Raw genomic sequence first — 25,302 nt, 5'->3', positions numbered from 1 at the left:
GCACAAGATGAGTAAGAAGTTCTTGGAAACTAGGAGGAAAAACAAAGAATTGTAATGATACATGACCTTGCTGGCTTTACATATATGTTAATGAATGATGCTTTGTGAATGAAATGTAAACTCCATTTGGAACCCCATGGAATTCTGAGGTCCCTCACCAGCTGAGGTCTTTATGGACAGAATCTGCTATCCTAAAGTTTTTCGGTAAGAGGCTGAGAGTGGAGAAAAGAAGAGAAAGGATGAGCCATCCTTTCTGGTGTTCAGGAACCCTGAATCCCAGGTCTCTGGCCTTAGGCCAGGACAAGTGCACTTTTAGAGACTGTGACAGTTTCCCAGGCTGAGGTGGACACACTCGGAGGCAGGTCTGATGACTTCCTTTGAAGTAGAAAGCACTCTCTTCTTCCTGGAAGATTTGTTATTTTCTGGACCCAGTTAGGTCAATGTCACATGGAAGTATAAACACTTTCTACAAGCTTTTTTCCTTTCCACAGACTCTATGCAACTGACACACAGATTGTCTCCTATGTACATCAAAGCACCGAATCATAAGCTGTTTACTAGAAGAAGGAAATTGAAGCTTTCCAGAACTTGCCTGCAGAGAATCTTCATTATGATGGAAGCAGACCAAGACTGGCCACACTTCCAAGGCCTCAGGGAATGGCAGCTACCCCCCCCCCCCACAGTGACACAGGAGAAGGCAGCTGGACAGAGGAGAGCAGCTACAAGGCTCAGGCAGGCCTGGCTTCAGACTTCAAAGGCACAAACATGCATTTTTAAATTCAAAGACATCTCTCAGTCTGCCTCTCATCCATTGCACACTGATGCCATGTGAGCAGTTTCCCCCGATTTTAGAAGGCAGTACTACACACACACAGAGAACTTTGTTTTGACTTTATTTTTCTGGCATTAAGAGGGCTTACTGGGGTGCCTGGGTGACTCAGTCGGTTAAGCATCTGCCTTCAACTCAGGTCATGAGATCGAGTCTTGCATCCGGCTCCCTGCTCAGCAGGGAGTCTCCTTCTCCCTCTGCCTTTCTGTGTGCTCTCTCTCTCTTAAATAAGTAAGTAAGTAAATAAATAAATAAATAAATCTTTTTTAAAAAGAGGGCTTCCTTCCTTCTAGAAACTAAATTATTGCCATGTTGCTAATTACTATAATTTCTGAGCCCCAGCCAGCTTTGCAGGATTTAAAACAATGTGTGCTGCTCATTGCAGATTCTCTCAGAGCTTAGCCTAACCCACTTTATGTGCTAAAGGACTCATAAAATCCTAAAAGAAGCCCAAAAAGTAAGAGTATCCAGAGCAGTGAACAGTATCTCAGATAGCCCTTTCTTCCTTATGTAAATCTGGTAGTGAATTCCTTGCCTTGCTCAAATGTGTCTATAGATTCTTGCTGGACTTGGAGGATGGAGGCCCCTGCCTCCCCCAGATCAATGAGCCAGATGCTGACTCAGCCGTCGGCCAGGCCCATCCCCGACCTGAGAACCTAAGGATAGCCAGCCACCAATAAACAGGTTTTGCACTGACTGAAGCTACTCCATCAATCCGTTGATCCAGCTCATACTTATTTGGTATATTTGATAAGGAAAATCTGTGTCTTAAGATGGCCGACTGAGCTAGCGAGAGAGTCCCAGTCCTTTCCCAGGGGCTCTTCTGGGTTCTTCTCCCTGCTCTGCTTCCCGCGCACACCAATCCAGGTCCTTCTCCCTGCCCCGCTTCGCACATGCGCCTAAAGTGCCCAGTATGCAGAAGTAGAAGTGTATAAATTGCCCCCTTTGTTTGTGCTCAGGGCTCAGGCCTTTGGCGACCACTCCTCTGAGCCCGCAGGCGTTAAATAAACCTCCTATCCTCCAAGATCTCTGGGTGCCGCTTGTTTCTTCCGTCGGGCGAGCCAGTCCAGCTTCCGTAACATACTCACTGTGCCCATAGGACTGAGCATAGAAGAAAAAAAAAACAGCACTTCTTGGAATTTGGCCCATGTGAAGACAGGTAAGATCTGTATGCAAATACTTCCAGAAGAGTTCCAAAAAGAATGTGGTGGGTTCTACAATGGAGTTCATTTTAAAAACACTAAGGTTTGCTCAAGGAAGAACAAGTCACGGCACCCTGAAGTTTCCTTAATTAATCATAAATGTCAGTTTTGTTTGTTTGTTTGTTTGCTGGTTGGTTTATGTGCATCCTTCCCACCATGCATGCATAAGGGCAACTGCTTTATTCACTGATATATCCTTAGTATAACACAGAAATTTGCTAATTGAAAGGAAGAAAGGAAAAGAGGGAAGGAATAAGGAGAGAGATTAAGAGAGAACAGAGGGGAGGAAGGCAGCATCCATAGCAGTTGAAAGCTTCATATCTATAGACTGCCAGGATTAAACCCCAACTCCTGTGAAGTACACTTATGTGACCTCAGGCAACTTACTTAACCTCTCTGTGCTTTTGTTTCTTTGTCCTGAAAATAGGGGAAATAATAATACCACCTACCTCACTGAGTTGAACAACACCTTGAGTTAATATTTGTGGCTTTAGAACAATGTCTGGACAGAATAAGCACTGAATATATTACATTTTTAAAACCACGAAGAAAAGAAATATACATTGGGGAAAAATTAAATGATTTTGAGAGCTGTTTGGGGCTTACAATGCATAGATCTTGGCCATTGTTTTGATGCTTTGTGTTCAGAGCAAAGAATAGAGAGTCAAGGCAGAGAGGCCGAAACAACGAGAGCCAGGAATGGGAATCCCAGACCTCCAGCCAGATCGTGCCTGCCAGGAGGGGAACAAGTTCATGGGCACAGCCCCATCCAAGAAATCTCCTGTGTGTGAGTCTGTGTGTGTGTGTGTGTGTGGAAAGCACTCTCACACACCCCTATACTCACACACCCCTACACTGCCATGAACTTTCTTTTTTTTTTTTAAAGATTTTATTTATTTGAGAGAGAGAGAATGAGAGATAGCACGAGAGGGAAGAGGGTCAGAGGGAGAAGCAGACTCCCTGCTGAGCAGGGAGCCCGATGTGGGACTCGATCCTGGGACTCCAGGATCATGACCTGAGCCGAAGGCAGTCGCTTAACCAACTGAGCCACCCAGGCGCCCCTGCCATGAACTTTCAAGATGCGTATAGTCCTCCTTCATTTGACCTGGAATTCCTTGGGCATAGGGATTGCTTTTTTCACACTATATTCCCACTCACTTGGCTGTATGACCTTGGACCAGTTGCTTGGCCGTTCTGTGGCTCGGTTCCCTGATAAGTTTAAAGGTGAAAGTGACAAAGCTGTCTAACAGTCCTGTTAGACGTGATAAATGGGACAAGGTTTAAAATGTGCTTTGTGCAATGCCCAGCACGTTGTAAACCCTCGGTGACCATTGGTTCATATTATTATAAAAGCCAAGCATATGTTTGTGAAACCAAACAAGGTAATGGTATAAAAAATGTATAGCTGAACTGGAATCAGAGAGCATCCATGCATCCACAGGTAGAGGGATGTGCGTTTGGCTAAGAAAAAAATGAAAAAAAAAAAAAAAAAAGAAAAATGTAGCAGCCAAACAAGAATGAAAGCTACAGTCACATCCCAGAGAGATTTCAAAAATATAATGTAATGCTGAAAGGAAAATAAGAAACAGAAAAGTTTTTATGGCACAATACCATTTATGTTTAAAAAATTAAAATATTAAAAGATATAAACAAGCACATGGCACATTTCTTGAGGCTAGAAATATAGAAATATAGAAATACATGTTTGGAAGGTAGAGGGGAAGAAAATGCATGAAATATGTGGAAGTGCTTAACTAAGCAAGGAAAGTTGAAAGAAGGGGCTTTGCAAATGTGATTCAATTAAGGATCTTGGGCTGGGGAGAGTAACCTGGATGATCTGGGTGGGCCCTCAGTCCAATTACAAGTGTGTTTAGAAAAGGAGGCGGAGGGAGATTTGACACACACAAAGAGAGGGTGATATGAAGATGGAGCAGAAAGAGATTTGAAACTGCTGATGTTGAAGATTGGAGTGATGTGGCCACAGCCAAGGAATGCCAAGAACCACCAGAGCCTGGAAAAGGCTCCATAAAGCCTCTAGAGAGATTGTGGCCCGACAGCATCTTGATTCCCACCCAGTGATATTGATTTCGGACTTCCAGCCTCCGGAACCAGGATAGAATCAATTCCTGTTGTTTTAAGCCACTAAGTTTGTGCTCATTTGTTACAGCTGCCACAGGAAACGAGCAATGAAGAGGGAAAGTAAAAAGATAAAGAAGTGGCTTTACATGGATGTATGATTACAGATTGCTGTGAACGGAGGCAGATAGGCCACTAAATTCCGTTCACTCGGTTCTAAAAGAACAAGGAAACAAACAAAAAATTGGCAATGGCCACATAAAAATGCCATTGTTAACTATATTCCAAAATGTATTTAAACATTCCTCTTGAGATGTCCTTAGATAGTTCTAGAGGTCTCCTTTAAAACTTCTTCAACATAGATGGAGCAGCTAATGCATTGGATTCGAAGTGAGCAAAGACATAAGCAGACATGTCATAAAAGAGGAAATGCCACAGAATAGCAAACATGGAAGATCGCTCAGCCTCCAGGCAGTGCAGTTTAAAACAATAATGACATTTCATATTTTTGCCCATCAAAATGACAGATTTCTTTATTCACTGTAAGTTTTACATTTTCCCTCACACTTTATTTTTAGCCTGCTTTTTCCCCACTTAGCAATTTATCTTCTAAACATGCCTTTGAATGAAATGAGTAAAATAAATACTGAAAAAAAATGTGACAAAATTGGCAGTATCCCCCATTGCTGACGGCTGTGTCATTAGAGGAAGAAATCTGGCAATGTGGAGAGCCTTAAAATTTTTCAAAGACTTTGATCTTCACTTCGGTTTTACTTCTGATGTTTTCTAAGGAGGTGAGCCTGGTTGAGGAAGCACAGTGTTCATTATAGAACCTAAAATAACAAGCATGAACATGACATAATAGCTTAGAATAGGGTACGCAAACGATGGCCCGTGGGCCCGACGTGGCCTATGGCTTGTTTTCGTAAAGTTCTGTTGGAACTCAGTGTCTTGTGGCTGCCTTTGTACTATTCTCGCAGTGCTGAGTAGTTGTGAAGAGATACATGTCTCACAAACCAAAAACATTTACTGGCTGGCCCTCTATAGAAAGAGTATGCTCATTCCTAGTTCAGATTTGGCGATTGGGTTAAACTACGCCCCATGTGCTTCCTGGACTGTTTTGCAGCCCTTGAGAAAAATGTTCATGGGGAGTTTATAAAAATAATAAAAAAGGAAAAATGTTTCATGCTATGAGAAGACAAGAGGATACAGAATAATAGGAACTATATAGTTATAATTATGTAATCATGATAGTTACAATCATTTAAAAAAAGACTGCAGGGAAGTATGACGAAATGTTAATAATATTCGTTATCTTCAAGCGATGGATAATACATATGATTTTAATTTTGTACTCTCTCTCCTTCTGTGTTTTTCTTCAATGTATGTTAATTCAATTATTCAGTGTATATTAATGAACATACTTCACCTTAAAGTATAAAAACAAATATCAATTAAAAAATTGAAACTAATATTGAGTCTCCAGTGCACTAGATCTTACAGACTCTTAAACTTACAATTATGTATCATCATTAGTATCTTCTCCTAGCACTTCTGGCCCCCTAAAGAGAACTCCTACCCACCAGAGTTACAGATTTTATTTCCCCATTCAAATTTATACGACAGGGGCGCCTGGGTGGCTCAGTTGGTTAAGCGACTGCCTTCGGCTCAGGTCATGATCCTGGAGTCCCAGGATCGAGTCCCGCATCGGGCTTCCTGCTCGGCAGGGAGTCTGCTTCTCCCTCTGACCCTCTCCCTTCTCATGCTCTCTCTCTCTATCTCATTCTCTCTCTCAAATAAATAAATAAATAAATAATCTTAAAAAAAATTTATACGACAGGAAGGGACGTTCTCCATTTTCACCCTCTTCTGGTGGGTGGACACATGTCTGCCTCATTTCTGGACCACGTCCTGTTCTATAAGAAAAAAGGTAAAAAGGGGGGGGGATTTCTAGAGAAGGGAAAGAAATACGTAGAATCCTGTTAAGGGATGTTAATCATACTGACAGCAAATCTGGACCTCCACGTCCCTTTTCCTTCATTCCTTTATTGTCTGCTTGTGACTTGACACCACTTCTGAGGGAAAACCAGATGAACTGAAATACATGAATGACAACCTAGGCCAGAGAAGGAAGAAGCAGAAGTGAGACTTCAAGGGTCGGCAGACAAGGGAGGGGATGGGGCAACAAGAGCAGATGACTCCTTCCTTCCTTCCTTCTGAGGTGGACTCCATGTGGATTAAAGCTGCCACAGGAGAGAAGCAGAGATCTGCTTCTCATCCCCCTCTGGGTGTGTGTATGCGAACTTCGTTCAAAACCGAAGTAAAACTTCTCCCCGCCCATCGGAAAAATGTTAAGGGATTAGCTAAAGGATTTTGCTTAATTCAAAGCCGTCATGCCTGAAGAGCACAGCGAGGAGGACAGAAGTGAGAACGAAGTTCAACTGAAAAGGGGAGCTCAGCCAAAGTAGCTTCACTTCCCATAATCACTTCCCATTATCTGTAAGGCCTGGAAAAATGGCAGCATTAAGCTTTCTTTTTTTTTTTTTTTTTTTAAGATTTTATTTATTTGACAGAGAGAGACACAGGGAGAGAGGGAACACAAGCAGGGGATGTGGGGGAGGGAGAAGCAGACTCCCCGCTGAGCAGGGAGCCCGATGCGGGGCTCGATCCCAGGACCCTGGGATCATGACCTGAGCCGAAGGCAGACGCTTAACGACTGAGCCACCCAGGCGCCCCAGCATTAAGCTTTCTGAACTGACTGGTGAGTACAACAGTTCCCCAGCGTTTGGGGGATGAAGGGTCAGGGTGCCAATTCGGTTCCACTTAGACACAAGTCATTCCAGACACCCGGGCAGCCCCAGGCTCTCATGCCTCCTCCCGCTCAGCCTGCGTGCACACTCTCCCTGAGCCAGACGGCTGGGGGATAGACAGCACGTAAGAGCGAGCAGGAGAAAGCGATGGCCACACATCCATCAGCCACCAATTTGGCACTTACTAATCACATCCCATCTCTTGGCCCCATGAACAGATGAAACTTCATTTCCTTCCGTGGAGTCAATAGCTGCCTCTAAGAGCATCACTCGCTCTCTTTGCATCTCTCTTCCTTCATGAAAAATTTCCCAAACTACAAAGTGGGGCCTAGAAAGGAAGCCTGACCTGGAGGGACTCCGTTCATTTCTTCAGCAAACGTTTATGGAGCACCAACTAGGTGCCCAGCACAGTTCTAGGCTTTGGTGCTATAGCAGAGAGAAAATAAAGATCCCCACACTTGTGGGACTTAGATTCAAACAGGGGCGGGGGACACTAGGGAACAAAGGTAATAAGTAAATGATGTTGGAAGATACTAAGTGATGTGGACAAAAAGAAAGTAGGAGAGGGTCAGGGGGAATTGGGAGTGGATGTGGAAGGGTCTGTCCGCGCCATTAAATAGGATGGTCAGGACAAGCCTTATTAAATAGGTGAGCAAAGACTTGAAGAAGCTGAGGGAGTTAGGAAAGTAGCAGCCCTCCCACTAGGAGTTGATACCTTTTCAGATATTCCTCCCGGAACCTTCACAACAGAGCAGTCGGTGTGCGATCAAGTCTGGCTTCTTTTCCCAAAAACTAAGTCAAGCCCAAAGGGAAAATAATCACTACAGTGCAGGCTTGAGCAGGGACTTCCTTTTCTTTACCACTGGATTTCTAGAGCCTGGCACATAGAAATCACTCGATTAATCTTTATTGAGTGAATGACTAAATGATTACCTGCTACTTATAAATTATGCAGAGTTCGAGACACAGTGCTGAAGGACATTGGAGCAATGCTTCAAATAGGTTGTGCTGATTTCCTGAACTGACCCTCACCCCCCTGCTGTGCTCAGCAGGAGTTCTGGGAACATTTCTCCTGGTGACAGCAGCTGTTTTATCTCGGGGGGTGTCCATAGCTTTGTTCTCTCTCTCTTTTTTTTTTTAAGATTTTATTTATTTATTTGACAGAGAGAGACACAGCGAGAGAGGGAACACAGGCAGGGTGAGAGGCAGAGGGAGAAGCAGGCTTCCCGCTGAGCAGGGAGCCCGATGCGGGGCTCGATCCCAGGACCCTGGAATCATGACCCGAGCCAAAGGCAGACGCTTAACGACTGAGCCACCCAGGCGCCCTGACAATTTTGTTCTCTTTAAATCAACTTATGAACTACCTATTTTATGTTAGCCAGGACTACCTATTTTATGTTAGCCAGGACTAGGTCCTAGAGTGATGGAAGTTAGGTCATGTGTGGTGGTAGGCAGCCTCTAGGATGGTCCTAATGATCCCTGCCTTCTGATAGTCATGCCCTATGTAAGCCTGTCCTTTAAGTGTGGGTGGGATCTAGTGATCTGCCTCATCGCTAAACAAATACAATATGGCAAAAGGGATGGGGTATCACTTGCAAGATTACATTACAAAAAGACTGTAACTTCAGTCTGCTCACCATCTCTCACTCTCTCTTTCTCTCTCTCTAGCCCTTGCTTTGGGAGAAGCAACCTGCCATGTTGTGTATGGCCCCATGGAGAGGTCTATGTGGCAAGGAAAGGAAGTCTCTGACCAACAATTGCCTGCAAAGACTTGAGGTTGCCCCCCTCCAAGTGAGTGAGCTTCGAAGCAGATGCTTTTTATAGTTGAGCTTTGAGAAGACCAGGGCCCCAGCAACACCTTGACTGCAGTCTCTGAGAAGCCCTGACATGGAGGACTCAGCTAAGCTGTGCCTGGCTTCTTGACTTTCAGAAACTATGATAGGGGAGAGCCTGGGTGGCTCAGTCAGTTAAGCATCTGCCTTTGGCTCAGCTCAGGTCATGGTCCCAGGATCCTGGGATCAAGCCACACATCAGGCTGCTCGCTCAGCAGAGAACCTGCTTCTCCCTCTCCCACTGCCTGCCACTCCCCCGCTTGTGCTTTCTGTCTCTCTGTCAAATAAATAAATGAAATCTTAAATAAAAAAAAAAAGAAAGAAACTGTGATAGGATAAATGTTTGTTATTTTAAGCCACTGAGTTTGGGGATTATTTGTTATGCAGCAGTAGATAACTAATACACATGATCTACCCTCAAAACAAAATATGGTGAGTGGCACATGAGTGATAAAAACAAAATATTTGGGGTCTAGGAGGGTTCACAGGAATAAGAAATAGGTGATGGCAGATTATAATGACATCAATTTTCATAGCTCTTTACACTTTACTGGGTGCTTCCACAACTGTCTCATCTGATCTTTACAATTAGCCTAAGGATGATACTTACCCAACATTAAATATTAACTGATCTAGTCATTCAGTAAAAATTTTAAGTGTCAAATATGCACCTGTGATCAGTACAAAGGAAACCTATATAAGACATAGTTAGTGTCCTCAGAGAACCCAGAACAGTTTAATACATTAAATAAACAATAAATAGATCAATAGACCTTGCGATCCAATATATTAGAGACCATAAAGAGGTATGCACAGAATACTCGATAACTCAAAGATGGGAATGATGAACTCTTCCAGAGGGCCTAAAAAATACTCAAAAATTGATTTTTTTCTAGCCTTATTGTGGTATATTTGGCAAATAAAAATTGTATATTTTTAAGGTATACAATGGGATATTTTGATATATGTAGACATTGTGAAATGATTACCATGATCAAGCTAATTAGCATATCTGTCACTTCACATAGTTTCCACTTGTTTGTATGGTGAGAATGCTTCAGCTAGATCCCCTTTTAGCAAATTTTAAGTATGCAGTACAATATTGTTAATTATAGTTATAATCTAATGTCATGCCAGACATTAGATCTCTAGAAGGATTAGTTGGAAGTTTACCAGATTCTTGGATCCCAGAAAGGATGGGCAGGGAGGGAGAGAAGAGCATCTCAGGCAAATGAGGATGGGGCCGCGTGCAATGGCATGGAATTTGAAACTGTATAGTCTCTTACAGAAGATGATGGTTCCACCTGGCTTTCTGCCTGTGGACGCCACTGAGTAAGCATCATTAAAGTCTCCCCTCCCGGGGCGCCTGGGTGGCTCAGTTGTTGAGCGTCTGCCTTCGGCTCAGGTCATGATCCCAGGGTCCTGGGATCGAGTCCCGCATCAGGCTCCTTGCTCAGCAGGAGACCTGCTTCCCCCTCTCCCACTCCCCCTGCTTGTGTTCCTGCTCTCGCTGTGTCTCTCTCTGTCAAATAAATAAATAAAATCTAAAAAAAAAAGTCTCCCCTCCCACTGCAGTCATGTCTAAGTCAGAGTTTCCTAAAGAGCCTGAACAGCTACAGAAGCTCTTCATCAGAGGTTTGAGCTTGGAAACAACTGATGAGAGTCTGAGGAGCCATTTTGAGCAATGGGAACACTTACGGATGTGTGGTAATGAGAGATCCAAACACCAAGCGCTCCAGAGGCTTTGGGTTTGTCACGTATGCCACTGTGGAGGAGGTGGATGCAGCCATGAACGCAAGGCCACACAAGGTGGACGGAAGAGTTGTGGAACCAGAGAGGGCTGTCTCAAGAGAAGATTCTCAAAGACCTGGTGCCCACCTAACTGTGAAAAAGATTTGTGTTGGTGGCATTAAAGAAGACACTGAAGAACATCACCTAAGAGATTATTTTGAACAGTCTGGGAAAATTGAAGCGATCGAGATCATGACTGACCGAGGCAGTGGCAAAAAGAGAGGTTTTGCTTTTGTAACATTTGATGACCATGACTCTGTAGACAAGATTATCATTCAAAAATACAATACTGTGAATGGCCACAACTGTGAAGTAAGGAAACCCCTATCTAAGCAAGAGATGGCTAGTGCCTCATCCAGCCAAAGAGGTCGAAGTGGTTCTGCAAACTTTGGTGGTGGTCGTGGAGGTGGTTTTGGTGGGAATGACAACTTTGGTCGTGGAGGGAACTTCAGTGGTCGAGGTGGCTCTGGTGGCAGTCGAGGTGGTGGTGGATATGGTGGCAGTGGGGATGGCTATAACGGATTTGGTAATGATGGAAGCAACTCTGGAGGTGGCGGAAGCTATAATGATTTTGGCAATTGGAACAATCAATCCTCAAATTTTGGACCCATGAAAGGAGGAAATTTTGGAGGCAGAAGCTCTGGCCCCTATGGTGGTGGAAGCCAATACTTTGCCAAACCACGAAACCAAGGTGGCTATGGTGGTTCCAGCAGCAGCAGGAGCTATGGCAGTGGCAGAAGGTTTTAATTACTGCCAGGAAACAAAGCTTAGCAGGAGCGGAGAGCCAGAGAAGTGACAGGGAAGCTATAGGTTACAACAGATTTGTGAACTCGGCCAAGCACAGTGGTGGCAGGCCTAGCTGCTACAAAGAAGACATGTTTTAGACAATACTCATGTGTATGGGCAAAAAACTCAAGGACTGTATTTGTGACTAGTTGTAAAAGAGGTTATTTTAGAGCGCCTGGGTGGCTCAGTTGGTTAAGCGACTGCCTTCGGCTCAGGTCATGATCCTGGAATCCCAGGATCGAGTCCTGCATCGGGCTCCCTGCTCAGCAAGGAGTCTGCTTCTCCCTCTGACCTTCCTCCCTCTCATGCTCTCTACCATTCTCTCTCTCTCTCTCTCTCGATAAATAAATAAAAATCTTAAAAAAAAAAAACAAAACAGGTTATTTTAGTTTCTGTTCTGTGGAAAGTATAAAGCATTCCAACAAAGGGTTTTAATGTAGATTTTTTTTCCCCACCCATGCTGTTGATTGCTAAATGTAATAGTCTGATCATGACGCTGAATAAATTTGTCTTTAAAAAAAAAAGAAGAAGAAGAAGATGATGATGATTCCACCTGGACAGGGAGTGGGGTGCACATAAAGAACAAAGTGGCAAATGAGGGCGCCTGGGTGGCTCAGTTGGTTAAGCGACTGCCTTCGGCTCAGGTCATGATCCTGGAGTCCTGGGATCGAGTCCCACATCGGGCTCCCTGCTCAGCAGGGAGTCTGCTTCTCCCTCTGACCCTCTCCCCTCTCATGCTCTCTCTCTATCTCATTCTGCCTCTCAAATAAATAAGTAAAAAATCTTAAAAAAAAAAACTTATAAAAAAAGTGGCAAATGAAAAAGCTGCCTTTCCGACTCAACTCTCCTGGCCTATATGCTATGCTTTTGCCGTGATGTCACACTCTCTTTTCTAATCTTTCTCAGCCTCATTTCCTGATTTCTCTTACTCCTTCATGAGATCTGATGGTCATTATAGATCACTGGAGAACAAATCAGAAGCCAGGAAGGGGCTCAGTCCAAGTGACAAATAAATTAGGGAGTGAACTGATGTTCTGAAGGGGGATAAAGATGTGGCAGAGAGAGAGAGGGGAAGAGAGGGAAGGATGAAAAGGGACATATGTAGCTTGAGGGAAGAGCAGGATTAAAGAAAAAAATTGTCGAGAAGTATGGGGGAAATTAGAGAATTTTTGTAGTTAGATTGTACAGAGCCAAATCAGAAGGAAAGATTTACATATGATATATTGGGTGAAGACAAGTAAAAGCTAAAGGTTTTAAGAGAATAAATAGATTCTCTAAAATGATAAACCAACATACCTCCTGATATGATATAGTAAGAAAGGTAATTCACCTCTGTGGTGGTCTTCCCCCAAACCTATAAACCCATTCTAATCATTTGTTACAAATTTGTCTAACTGACAAATTGAGGAACATTCTACAAAATGCCGGACTGGTACTCTTCAAGAATGATCACAATCAGCCCCTTTTTGTTTTGTTTTTTTTTTAAGATATATTTATTTATATATTTGAGAGAGAGCAGGATGAGGGGCAGAGGGAGAGGGAGAGAGGGAATCTCCAGCAGGCTCCCTGCTGAGCACAGAGCTGCTCATGGGGCTGAATCCCACAACCCTGAGATCATGAACCCAGCTGAAATCAGAGTCAGACGCTTAACCAACTGAGCCACCCAGGTACCTCGGTCACAATCAGTCTTTGAGAAACTGTCACAAACCAGAGGAGACTAAGGAGACATGATGATTGAACATAATATGATATCCTCAGTGGGAGACTAGAACAGAAAAAGGGCATTAGTGGAAAAGCTAAGGAAATCTGAATAAAGTGTGAAGTTTAGTTCATAGCAACATACCAATGTAGGTTTCTCAGTTCTGATAAATGGATCTGGGTAATGCAGGATGCTAACATTAGAGGAAACTGAATCTGGTGGGAGCATACAAGAACTTACCGTATCATCTTTGCAATTTGTATGTAATCTAAAACTATTCCCAGATAAAAAGTTTATTTTTAAAAATGATAGGCCAGTAGTGAAGTCTAGATTATGGCTTAAATGAACTAATTTTTCACTTGGCCTCACCATTTACAAATCAACTTTCACAACCCTGTATACACAATCTCTTGAGTGCATTCCTTAAGGAAAGGTACAATTCTCTGAGAAATTTGCAAGACAATCTTAAATTAAGTGTTACATCAAAAGCAGGTTTGGCACAGGAGAATATAGGCACTTAGAATAGTCTCAGGTAAACAGTTAGTAAAAGACAATAAGGAAGTATTGAGAGACCGGATGAAAAATATCAGAGACTAAGCAAGCTGGGAGACAACCTGTATTTGAGCATCTTCTCCTGATCCTTAGTCTGTAGGCTAAATAAAGATGCTTTCTAAATAAGTGAATGAATGAATGAATGAATGAATGAATGAATACTGAGAGAGTTTACTACCTACAGACCTCACTAAATTGACTATAAAATGACAATAAAGTCATGTAAATTGGGAGGGGAATGATCAAAGTTAAAATTGTCAACAATGTAGATTTATTTCAGAGGAAGTTGAAGATACTGATCACCTTTAGACTTGGCTAAAACAATTGCATTAATTAATTTTGCACAGCAAAATTTCAAGGTAACCCTAAGACATCCAAACTTAGACTTGCTTTCCCCTTTCAGAAGGAATTAGACCCACACACAAGCTCCTCATTTTTCTCTGTTCCTCTTTTTAAACTCTCTGCTTCTCCCTAGAACTGGAGAAGTCTCGGGCCTGTGAAAGCCACTTTCATATGGTATATGAGGACCAAGAACTACATAAAACAAACAAAAGAAGAACTGTAGATAATAATCCAATGAACTATGGATCCAAATCCAGCAGAAACAAGACTGGAGTTGTCCTCTCAGGCTACGACAAAATCTGGAGAAAGAAATTTCTCAACATACGCTGTGCCCCAACTGCACTGGACTGTGGGTTGTTTCTCAAATATACCACACTTTTCCATGACTTGATGACTTTCTTCATGCTGTTCCCTCAACGGACTGCCCTTGCACAGAGCAGAAGTCTGGAACAGGTCCTTCCCTCCTAGTCCCCAGAAGGAACTAACCCTGATCTTGGACTTCTAGCCTCCAGAATTGTGAGAAAATAAGTGTCTGCTGTTTGAAATGAGTCTATGGCACTTTGTTATGGCAGCCCGAGCAAAATAATACACGAGCCCTCAGAGAGAGCCTGACTGAGAAGGAAGATAACAGAGGAAAACAGAGGTGAGAAGTGGAAAAAGACAGAGCCCTGCATGTAGTTGTTCCTTAGGATCTACCCAAGACCTTTCAGGAACCTGAACTATTAAGTGTCGTTTTGCTACAAACATTTTGAGTTGATTTGCTGTCATTACAACGAAAGAGCCCTCGCTAATAGTAATGGTAGTGCATCTGTTCCAAAACCCCTGCCTGGGATAATAATATTTCATCATGTCATTTCCTTGTTTCTGATAAGTATTTCCTTTTTCTAAAAAAGGTAATTAAACTCACTTTCATTTTGAGAATGTCATGACTTGAGAGAATGGACTATAACCTGAGGTGCTAGCGAGCCGTCTTAGGACTTGGTGGGTTTTTTTTATCAGATACTCTTAGGTAAGGGAATCCAGGAGTGTGAGAAAGGGAATATGGAAGGGAATACCGATCAAGGGTGAATTTTAAAATAGGCATATCTCGGGGCACCCAGGTGGCTCAGATGGTTAAGTGTCTGCCTTCGGCTCAGGTCATGATCTCCAGGTCCTGGGACCGAGTCCCGCATCCAGCTCTCGGCTCAGCGGGGAGCCTGCTTCTCCCTCTCCCCCTGCTTGTGCTCTCTCTCTGTTTCTATCTCAAATGAATAAATAAAATCTTTTTTTAAAAAAATGGGCATATCTCGATGCAATGGAAAGCAAATTACATTTACAGTGGGAATACTTCAGTTCCTTGAGCAAATCATTTAAGTATGACATGGTGGAGAGACCCTGGGATTTGGGACCAGAGGATCCTAGCTTTACAACCAGCTTTGTGGTGCTTTCTATGTAGCCTGAGGCAAGTAACAACCTAACTGAGCACCAGAGCACCAGATTCTTTGTGAAACGGGGCTCAGAATGTACCTAGCAGGGTTGATACCAAATGAGTGACAATGTGAGTAGAACAGCTACTCCCATGCCTGGCACAGAGTAGGTGCTCAATAAATGGTAGCAAGAAGTCACTTTTATTCTTACTGATCTTATTATTTACGTCTAGGGTCCTTAGTTCTTCTATTTGTGAACTCTGGATAATCCTCCTTGCTGGCAACAGGATTCTTATGGAGATCCAAAAGATTTTGCAGCTTGAAAGGGTTTTGTCACATATATTTCAGATAGGAATGTAAAGACGTTACTAATGTAAGGCAAGTGATTAGAAGACCCCTGATTCCTGCATCTGAATGTGGCTCTCTATAGCTCCAGCTTCACGGGAAGGGATCAGCCCCTCTTAAATAAGTGGGCAGCAGCTCCAGTGTGAAGCCAAGCCCCGGGGGGAGGCCACCCATGAGGCCAAACCCACCGGGGAGACCCCTGCACGGTCCAACCTCCAGCTCACTGTGAGGCATGCGCACACAAACCGGAACCGAATTAGAGGAACCAAGCCAACCACAGTCAGAAAAACAAAAGGCGCTCTAACTAGTAAACAAATGTGCATTTTTCATACATTGCCCCTGCTTTTAGATGTTAGACACGGAAAGAGCACAGTTGATACTGAAATCTGGACAGCAAGAGTGCACCTGGCCTTGCTTAGCGAATGGCTCGAATTATTTTTGGTTACCACCCAACCGGGAGGAGATTGTCCTGCTCCACTCTGTGCCTTGCTATTGGCCCTTAAGGAGTTCTCTATTACTGAACTGACGGTGAGTCATGGCCCCAAAAATAGCCAGGGAGAAGTTAGCTTGCCAGAGTCCAGAAGTGATCAGTGACAAGGCGCCACAGTTTCCAACACTTTCATCCACACCAATCATAGGAGCTCTCACCTTAACAACATGGAAGTCAAGTGGGTTTTTGAAAGACAATATATTCTAGGAGGAACATGCAACATGTTCTTGCCTCAGTGGGGAAGATGAACCCATGGGGCTACCGCTAACATTTTCAGAGGAGGGCTATCTCATTAAAGTGAACACCACAATTGGTGTTGAAAGGGAAGAGGAATCAGACAAGGCAGAGTTTTGGGGGTGACCCAGGGGGAGGAGTGGGCCACACACACTTGGCCTTGTGGTGTTTTACAGGGTGACAGCGTGTAGGTTTAACAGCTGCTGTGTTAGCAGCAGGGAGGCTGGACTTCCTTGCGCCATCCCCAGCTTGCAGATGAGGACAGACACAACAGAAGACAGCTAGTTCATGGAAGGAGAGAGCCAGCCCCGTGCCGTGTCCTCTCTATGGGACACCAGTGCCCTAAGAGCAGTAAGTACCACACAACAGTACCACTTCCATCTGAGAAACAGACACCAAAAGTACAGCCTCAGTTTTCTTAGCATGTTCTTTCTTCCTGCTGGGTATATTTTGATCTGTTTTCTCAGTTATATCCGAGGGAGGGAATTCTTATTTTTTTTCCAGCTTAACAACTTGGTTGATCAGGTCTGGATAAAATTACATTTGAGAAATGATTTGTGAATAACATTTACTAGTAGTACAATGTCCCTCTGCACAGATAAGAGAATAAAGGTTTAACACCAGGAAACCTGCAGACAGACAGCATCCGTCCCGTTAGCAGCTAGTCCTTGAGGAAGATATTCAAGTCTTAGTTTCCTCATCCACAAAATGTGGTCCATATCTTCTTATGAAAAGAAAATGCATTCAGGTGTTAGGGCAATGTGCTCTGCGAGCTTAAGAGCATTGCAAAAATGTGCAATTATTAGTAACAGCAAGAAAGGATAATTAGAAATTCCTGACAAGTGATCCCTGAGAAGCCCAGATGATAGCAGATACGTACACAAAATACACCTGGCTGCTTTCAAGGTGTGAAGACGTCCTTCACACACACACAGTGGAATCCTGAAAATCTGAAGTTCATCTTTTAATACCTTTCTTTGGAAGAAATCCACTAGAAAAACAAGATGCATCTTTGCAGACTTTTTGTGGAAGAGCAAATTTACAGTGGCATGCAGAAGCTTTGTTGATATCTAAGAGGATTGTGTCAAATGAAATCTCCAAGCCTCCGAATTAAATTGGAAAAAAAAAAAAACAGCAAGCAGTCTCTTTAGTGATGTCACGACTTGGGATCTGGCATGAGTTGATGGGTATTTGGGAGACTTTTGGGAGCTTTTGGGTGATTTGATATAACACATTTATCTGGTTCACTTTCACCCCCTTGGGTGGGGCCTTCTGCTCCCCTACTCAAGCTATGCTGGGCCAGGGAGAGAACCCCTCCCCCAGGCAAATATTTTCTACCACTCTGGGACATTTGTTATTTCCTTTTTTTCTGCTCTGGCTCTCTTCCACAATTTTGCTGGCAAAGCCAAATGAGGATGCATTTCCTCTACCGCCCGGGTTGGCCATCAAAATCACACTGAGCCTGCACCGATCTGCTTCAGAACAGTTCTACTGAAGTGGGGCCTGTCCTTCCTGCGCTACCCTCTGTCACCATGATTCCAGACGAGACTTGCCCTTGGTTCCCAGTGCAATGCAGTGACCCGTGTATGAAAACCATCCTTTACATTTCTGCTCATTCTCTCTCCCACCCGAGACTGAGGCACAAGTCCAGGGGAAACTCTCGAGGAGAGCCAGTCCTGTCTCCAATTTCTCACCCCCTTAGTCCTATCCTGATCACTTGCTCACATCTTCTGACCAGCTACCTCCGGGTCTTGCGTCCACCATTGCTCCATAATCAGCTCACTCTAATGAAGCTTTGAGTTTCACTAAAGCTTTCACTGAGTGACAATTGTAAATACTTAGTCACTCCTTCCTCACCAGCATCCCAAATCTGGTCCATTCCAGCGGTAGCCTGATGGCAGAGGCTGGGTTACCCGAGGCTGCGGTGAGTAGTAGAGGAAGTGCTAGCCTGGGTTCTGGCAAAACCAGGACAATCCCAGCATAGGTGTCAGATTTCCATTATTTGTAGGATTTTCTTCCAAATTTTCTTCTCCTGGTGCTAAAGTCCAAACCATTTCCAAAAAAGTCACAGTCCACCGATGTTCTGAAAACAGTTCTTCACATGCATTTAGCTAAAACGAATTCCAGTTCCATCCCTTTCCCCAATCAAAAATATTAAGTTCTGCAAGCCACAGTGTCCAAGCCAAGCAAATCTCCTTAGCATTAGAATAATGCTTTGTATGATGTGAGAAAAAAAAAAAAATTTAAGATTTTATTTATTTGAGAGAGAGAGAGCACAAGCAGGGGAGAGGGGCAGAGGGAGAGAGAGAAGCAGGCTCCCATGTGGGGAAACATCTCATTGGCCTTATAGTCATGCCATCATATCCAGATAGCCAAAGGATACTGCCAGTGTGTAACAGAAGCTGCCTTCATCATTCACCAGATATTTGTCAAGTGCTTCATCATCATGTCCTCATGCTGCTCATCACCAGCAGCGAGCCTCTGTGGAAGCCATCTGCTGCCCAGGGAAATGCTGACTCTACCACCTTCCAGAAGAACTGGTCACTGTCAAGTTAGATTCTAGGGAGGGGACTAGGAGAAGGGCAAAGGGTAGAAGTAAGGAAGGGTAAGTCCAGACTTTCTAGCTTGGCGTCTAGAGGGGTTGGTAATGTTCCCACTTGCAGGTGGATAACACAGAAGGAGCAGACGGACAGGCCAGATGACAAGCTCAACTTCAGCAGGTGGTGCTGGGGCTAGCTATGGGACATTCAGGGGCGGGCGTCAGGCCCTTGGAAATTTCAAGCTGGAATTCAATACAAAACATGAGTCTGCATATAAAAGATGTATTAGAATGAATAGGACCACCTGAAAAGAGTAGAGTAAGAAAAGGAGAGGATGGGCGCCTGGGTGGCTCAGTCAGTTAAGCATCTGCCTTCGGCTCAGGTCATGATCTCAGGGTCCTGGGATCAAGTACCGCATCGGGCTCCCTGCTCTGCGGGGAGTCTGCTTCCTCTTCTCCCTCTGTGCTCTTTCTCTCACTCTTGCTCTCTTTCAAGTAAATAAGTAAAATCTTAAAAAAAAAAAAAGAAAAGAAAAGAAAAGGAGTGGCCCCTGGGTGGCTCAGTCATTAAGCGTCTGCCTTCGGCTCAAGGGTCCCGCTCGGCGGGAAGCCTGCTTCTCCCTCTCCCTCTCCCCCTGCTTGTGTTCCCTCTCTCGCTGTGTCTCTCTCTGTCAAATAAATAAATGAAATCTTAAAAAAAAAAAGAAAAAGAAAAGGAGAGGATGAATGGCAAAATCTTGGTGACTACAGAAACGTGTTGGTGGGGGCGTACAGAAAAATAACAGCTCAAGAAACTGACAAACTGGTGGCGGCGCCTGGGTGGCTCAGTCGTTAAGCGTCTGCCTTCGGCTCAGGTCATGATCCCAGGGTCCTGGGATCGAGCCCCGCATGGGGCTCCCTGCTCAGCGGGAAGCCCGCTTCTCCCTCTTCCACTCCCCCCTGCTTGTGTTCTCTCACTGTGTGTCTCTCTGTCAAATAAATAAGCAAAATCTTAAAAAAAAAAAAAAAAGAAAGAAACTGACAAACTGTGATCGGAGACATAGGCGGAAACAATGACACATAAACATAAGGGGAAATACCAACACTGTGCAAGGGACAGGTGAGGCTACTTGGTACATGTGACTGCTGAACTATTTTAAAAACATTTTATATCAAATATCAGTTTTTAAAATCTTACTTGTTCTCAATCAAGGAATTCATTGTTTTCACATCACATTGTTTTCCAAAGCACTGCATGGGCCCTTCTTTTTCTTTGCTAATCAGACTGGTTTCTTCTTTCAGAAATACCTCTAAGAGTTTGTAATGGAAATAAACTAGAAAAATGTTATTTACTTTCTAGACAACATAATGTGAAGATATCATTTTCAAAAATTAAGGGATACTTGATTTTGAGGTCTAACCAGTAGTACTGTGTTGCTTGACGCATATAACCAAATCCAAGTCTTTGTGCAAACGACTAGCACAGTTGGGTCTATGGCTTGGCTCTTGAGATGTAATGACAGGAACTGAAGTGGTAGGCGACATCCCTGCATTCAAGGACCATCTAGAGTAATTACAGGGGGAAGATAATGAAGGCACGCTAGTGTTGTTTTTAAGCCACACAGGAATAATACAGAAGCTACTGCTGCAGACTCCTTTTATCGCGACGCCCCCTCCTCCAACCAAACCCATTCTTTCCTCCTTCCACGATAACAGACTAATTCTGGCTCAGCACAGGCTGCCAAGCTAGAGACTGTATCTCTCAGCTTCCCTGAGAGTTAGCGATGGCCATGTGATCAAGTTCTCAGCACAGATGAGGAAAGTTCTGTGTGTGTCACTTGCTTAAAGGAAGGTCACTTATCCTAGATTTTCTCTTTCTCCCACCCACTGGCTGTAACAGGGACCCTGCAGCAAACCCCACTTTGACTGTGCAGATGAGGATGACACCCTGGGACAGCAGAGAACAACAGGGAAGGGACGTAGCATGCTGCCGACCTTGCACTGCAGAGCGCTGCCCTCCTTCTCAGTCTGGCTGGCTCACTGTTGCCTGAGGGAGAAGTAAGGCTCTCTCTTCTTTCCGCACTGTGTTTTCAGCATCTGGGGTAGTTTTTAACCTAACTGATGGAGCTACCATTTATTGGATGGTTAATATGTGTTTCCTATACATCAGCTCAGTAAGTCTCTACATAGTTCTGTGACATAGTGGTTTCATATCTCCACTTTACAGATCAAAACACTGAGACACGGGGGCGCCTGGTTGGCTCAGTTGGTTAAGTGTCCAGCTCTTGATTTCAGCTCAGGTCTTGATCTCAGGGTCGTGAGATGGAGCCCCGTGTTGGGCTCCATGCTAGGTCTGGTGCCTACTTTAAAAAAAAAACAAAACAAAAAACAAGACACAGACAAGCAGATTGCATAACTTGCCACTGATCAAGCAGCTGCTAGAGCCGGGAATCCACGTCTGCATAACTTCAAAGCCCACAACTTTAACTTGGTGTTGTCATTATTAATTCTTATTATAATAAGAACAATTCTAAGTGTTAAACTTTTAAAAATATACATTGTTTAAAGATTTTATTTTTAAGTAATCTCTACACCCAATGTGGGGCTCGAATTCACAACCCTGAGATCAAGAGCTGCATGCTCCCCTGACTGAGCCAGCCAGGCACCCTAAAAAATATTTTTAAATTATTAAATAAGACATGTAATAAATAGCAATAATTGTTAAGTAGTATTATTAAAGCAACTGTCATGTATTGAATAATGATTATTTGTCAGGTTCTATGCTAATTCCTTTACTCACATCAACTCATTTCAGCTTTACGAAAGCACTGTGGGACAGCCATTCCTATGATCCCCACTGGGCAAGTGAAAAAACTGAGCTCTTGAGCAGCTCGCCCAAAGACACTATTATGTGCTGAATCGTGTGCCCCCTCAAATTCCTATGTTGAAGTCCTAATCTCTGGTCCTTCAAATGTGAGACCTTGCTTGGGAGGTAGGCGACTTGGGAGATGTGTGATCAAAGAGATGATTAAATTAAGAGGAGACCCTAAGGGTGGACCCTAATCCAATATGACTAATGTCCTTATAAGAAGAGGAAATTTAGGACACCTGGGTGGCTCAGTCGGTTTAGCGTCTGCCTTTGGCTCAGACCATGATCCTGGGGTCCTGGGATCGAGCCCTGCACCAGGCTCCCTGCTCAGCGGGAAGCCTGCTTCTCCCTCTCCTTCTGCCCTCACCCCCACTTGTGCTCTCTCTCTCAAATAAATAAATCAAATATTTTTCAAAACTATTAAAAAAAAGAAGAGGGAATTTACACATAGACATGTACAGAGGGAAGACGATGCGAAGACACAGGGAGAAGATGATCATAAGCCAAGGAGAGAAGCCGCAGAAGAAACCACCCCTGATGACACCTTGATCTTGGGCTTCTAGCCCTCAGAATTGTGAGAAAGCTTGTATGTGCTGTGTAAGCCCCCCAGTGTGTGGTATTTGGTTACGACAGTCACACAGATCATCGACAGGCGCTGCTGCTCAGAGCAAGCACAGAGCAGCGTCACAGAGGAGGAGAAATTCATGGAGGCGGAAGCGTCAGCACAAACCTCATGCTGGAGGTGGCGGTGGCGCAGCACCGTGAAGAAGCGTACAAGTGTTCCCCGGAGGAGAAAGAAAGAAGATCTGCTCGCCCAGAAGACAGCTGGGGCTCTCCAGAGCGCGGGGCACTCTCTGTGTTCAGGCCTGCGGCTCAGGCTGGAGGCCCAGAGCAAAGGAGGGCCCGGGAGGGGGGCAGGGGGCAGCAGCAGGTCCACAGAGGATACCCCCAGCTGGGTCTGGGGGCGAACTGGGGTCTCTCAGAAGCCCTCAACAGCTGCCTCTGGCCTCCCAGAGAGAGGTGCCTTAGATTGCCACCGGGAGGTTTTCCCATCTGTTCCCTTTCCTGTGCAGATCGGCAACCTGGATCTGCATGGCGCTTCTCCCTTTTGACCTTTTCCCATTTAGCAAATTGTTTGTTTTCTAGTCTCACTAGGAAATAAAGCCTCTAGTTGCTAGTCAATCCAGCAGGCGGGGCAAGTCCCCTACTTGGTTAAACATGCTGGATGTTTCTGCGAGGGTGTTTTTTTGGATGAGATTAAAATTTAAATTCGTAGGGGTGCCTGGGTGGCTCAGTCATTAAGCGTCTGCCTTCAGCTCAGGTCATGATCCCAGGGTCCTGGGATCGAGCCCCACATCGAGCCCCACATCGGGCTCCCTGCTCGGTGGGAAACCTGCTTCTCCCTCTCCCACTTCCCCCCTTGTGTTCCCTCTCTCACTGTCTCTCTCTCTCTGTCAAATAAATAAACAAAATCTTTTTTAAAAAATTTAAATTCATAGACTTTGAGTAAAGTAGATTACCCTGTATTATGTGGGTGGGCCTCATCAGATCAGCTGAAAGCCTTAATAGGACAAAGACTGACCTCCCCCAAGTAAGAAGGAATTCTGCTAGCAGACTGCCTTTGGACTGAGACTGCTATGCTTCTGCCGGCCTACCCAAGCCCCCGCAATCGCCTGAACCTATTCCTTAAAATTGACCCCCCGCCTCTCACTGTTGTTCTTTCTGTTGGCTCTGTTTTTCTGTAAAAACCTAATATACCCACACTTCACCATTCCCAGTGTCCCTCTCTGGTTATGATGTTTAGGAAATCACCACTGAAGGAGCTAACTGAAAGCCAGGAAAACAAGGTCTGCTGAGCCAGCACGCTGTTCTTCCTTTGAATGGTTCTGCAAAACCATGGCGCTGAACTGTGACAAGAAAGGCCCTTTGTCCCTGATTCCCTGATGCTCGAGTCAACACGTCATTTCTGAGAACCAGTGTGGGCCCCAGCACTGGGTTGGACCTACCTATGGAGAGCACAATACAAGGAACCTGCTTCCCTCAAGTGAACCTTCTTCTCAAGGGACAACACTTAACCTTCCAGAATACAGAAAGCAAAAGGATCCCTCTGAAGGCATGCTGTCTCCCGGGTCTCAGTCACGAAAGTGCGTTCGTGCGGGAGAGACCACAGGTCATGCGGCAGTGTGGTGGAAGGAGGGGAGAAGTCCCTGGGGCTGCAGCAGCCCACGTTGCTTTCTTGGAAGAGTTGGCACCGAGCTGTGTCTGGAACAACGAGTTGGGCTTGACTGTGTGGAGAAGAACCAGAGAAACTTTGCTTGGTTGGGGAGGGAGGAGGCGGGTTGATGGCAAGAGCTTTTAAGTACCTAACTGCCAGGGAGCCAAAGCCTTGGGGAAGCCCACTTTAACTGTACTCAATTTCAAAATTAATATCTATTCCCATGAATTCCAATTTCCTATTCTGTGAATCCCCTAACAAGGTATTCCACCTGCAGCCTAAAAAATTCAGAGGGAACATTGATCCTAATACCAAAAAGTGGATTTCCTACTGCATAAATACATGAAGCTGGACTATGGTAGAAATTCTCCTTAAGAACAGAAAGTGACCAGGGGTGCCTGGCTGGCTCAGTCGAAGAGCATGTCATTCTTGGTCTCAGGGTCATGAGTTCGAGCCCCACGTTGGGTGTAAAGATTACTTAAATAAACGTAAAAAAAAAAAAAAGCTGGGAGCCTGGGTGGCTAAGTTAGTTAAGCACCTGACTCTTGATTTCGGCTCAGGTCATGATCTCGGCTCAGGTCATGATCTCAGGGTTGTAAGATCGAGCCCCACATCAGGATCTGCACTCAGCGTGGAGTCTGCTTAAGATTCTCTCTCTCTCCTTCCTTCTGCCCCTCTCACCCTGCTTGAACTCTCTTAAAAAAAAAAAAGTGACTGAATAAAAAATACCCACCCTTCTGAGATGGTTTTTCTCTTCATGCCAGTTTAGCCTTAAAAGGCAGATTGCCACTACCACAGGGGAGACCTTCAGGTATATCACTGTAGTTCCTCCCACCTGCCCTTCAGAACTCTAGGAGGAATATTATGGACTCTGTGCCTGACCCTTAGGCCACAGCTTGGGCCTCAAAAGGAAGGACCACAGCTCAAGTTCCCTTTATCATGTAACCTTCCCTACAGGATTCTTCCATCTCCTGGCTTCGAACTCTGACCCCCGATCTAAAATTTGCCTCATGTTCTTTTTTGCTAGTCTACCAGCTTCACTCCCTGTTTCTCCCTCAGTTCAGTTTGTGATTTTGGACACCGCTTTTCTTGGCCCTGTCCTTCTGAATAAGGGACAGCTACCTCCTTGCAGGCAGACAGGAGCTAGAAACATCTAGGGCTCCCATTTAGCTCTGTATCCCTTTCCCCCAAGCATAAGAATTTAGGTGCACATCCCTGTGGACTTTCGTCATTCCTATGACAGAGCATCAGAGTGGAGCTGAGTGCTGGGCAGAGAGCAGTGAGGTGGGGCAGGCGGCAGTGCCGG

General features: G+C 44.6%; 1 protein-coding gene and 1 long non-coding RNA gene across 3 annotated transcripts in view; both read left to right on the top strand.

Moving 5' to 3' along the window:
- RNF150 (ring finger protein 150) overlaps positions 1 to 9,014 on the top strand; it is a 292,313-nt gene extending 283,299 nt beyond the window's left edge. Inside the window, exon 7 of one of the 2 annotated variants that reach the window (XM_073892286.1) lies at positions 8,586 to 9,014. In XM_073892286.1, the coding sequence (XP_073748387.1) occupies positions 8,586 to 8,692 (107 nt within the window). In that variant the 3' untranslated portion in view covers positions 8,693 to 9,014. The remainder of the gene's footprint in view (positions 1 to 8,585) is intronic. The other variant, XM_073892285.1, reaches the window with a different exon arrangement.
- A 5,100-nt stretch (positions 9,015 to 14,114) lies between these two features.
- Positions 14,115 to 24,663, top strand: LOC141372511 (uncharacterized). Its single transcript, XR_012377779.1, has 3 exons — positions 14,115 to 14,562; positions 20,813 to 20,970; positions 23,586 to 24,663. It is a non-coding gene; the product is annotated as an uncharacterized lncRNA (long non-coding RNA).
- Positions 24,664 to 25,302: the final 639 nt, after the last annotated feature.

The sequence above is a fragment of the Callorhinus ursinus genome, unplaced genomic scaffold (genome assembly GCF_003265705.2).
Source record: "Callorhinus ursinus isolate GAN/ISIS: 27379988/994484 unplaced genomic scaffold, GSC_fseal_2.0 scaffold4, whole genome shotgun sequence".
In the NCBI taxonomy this organism is placed as follows: Eukaryota; Metazoa; Chordata; class Mammalia; order Carnivora; family Otariidae; genus Callorhinus; species Callorhinus ursinus.
Note: the sequence above shows the minus strand (reverse complement) of the source record. Positions and strands in the feature narration are given on the sequence as shown.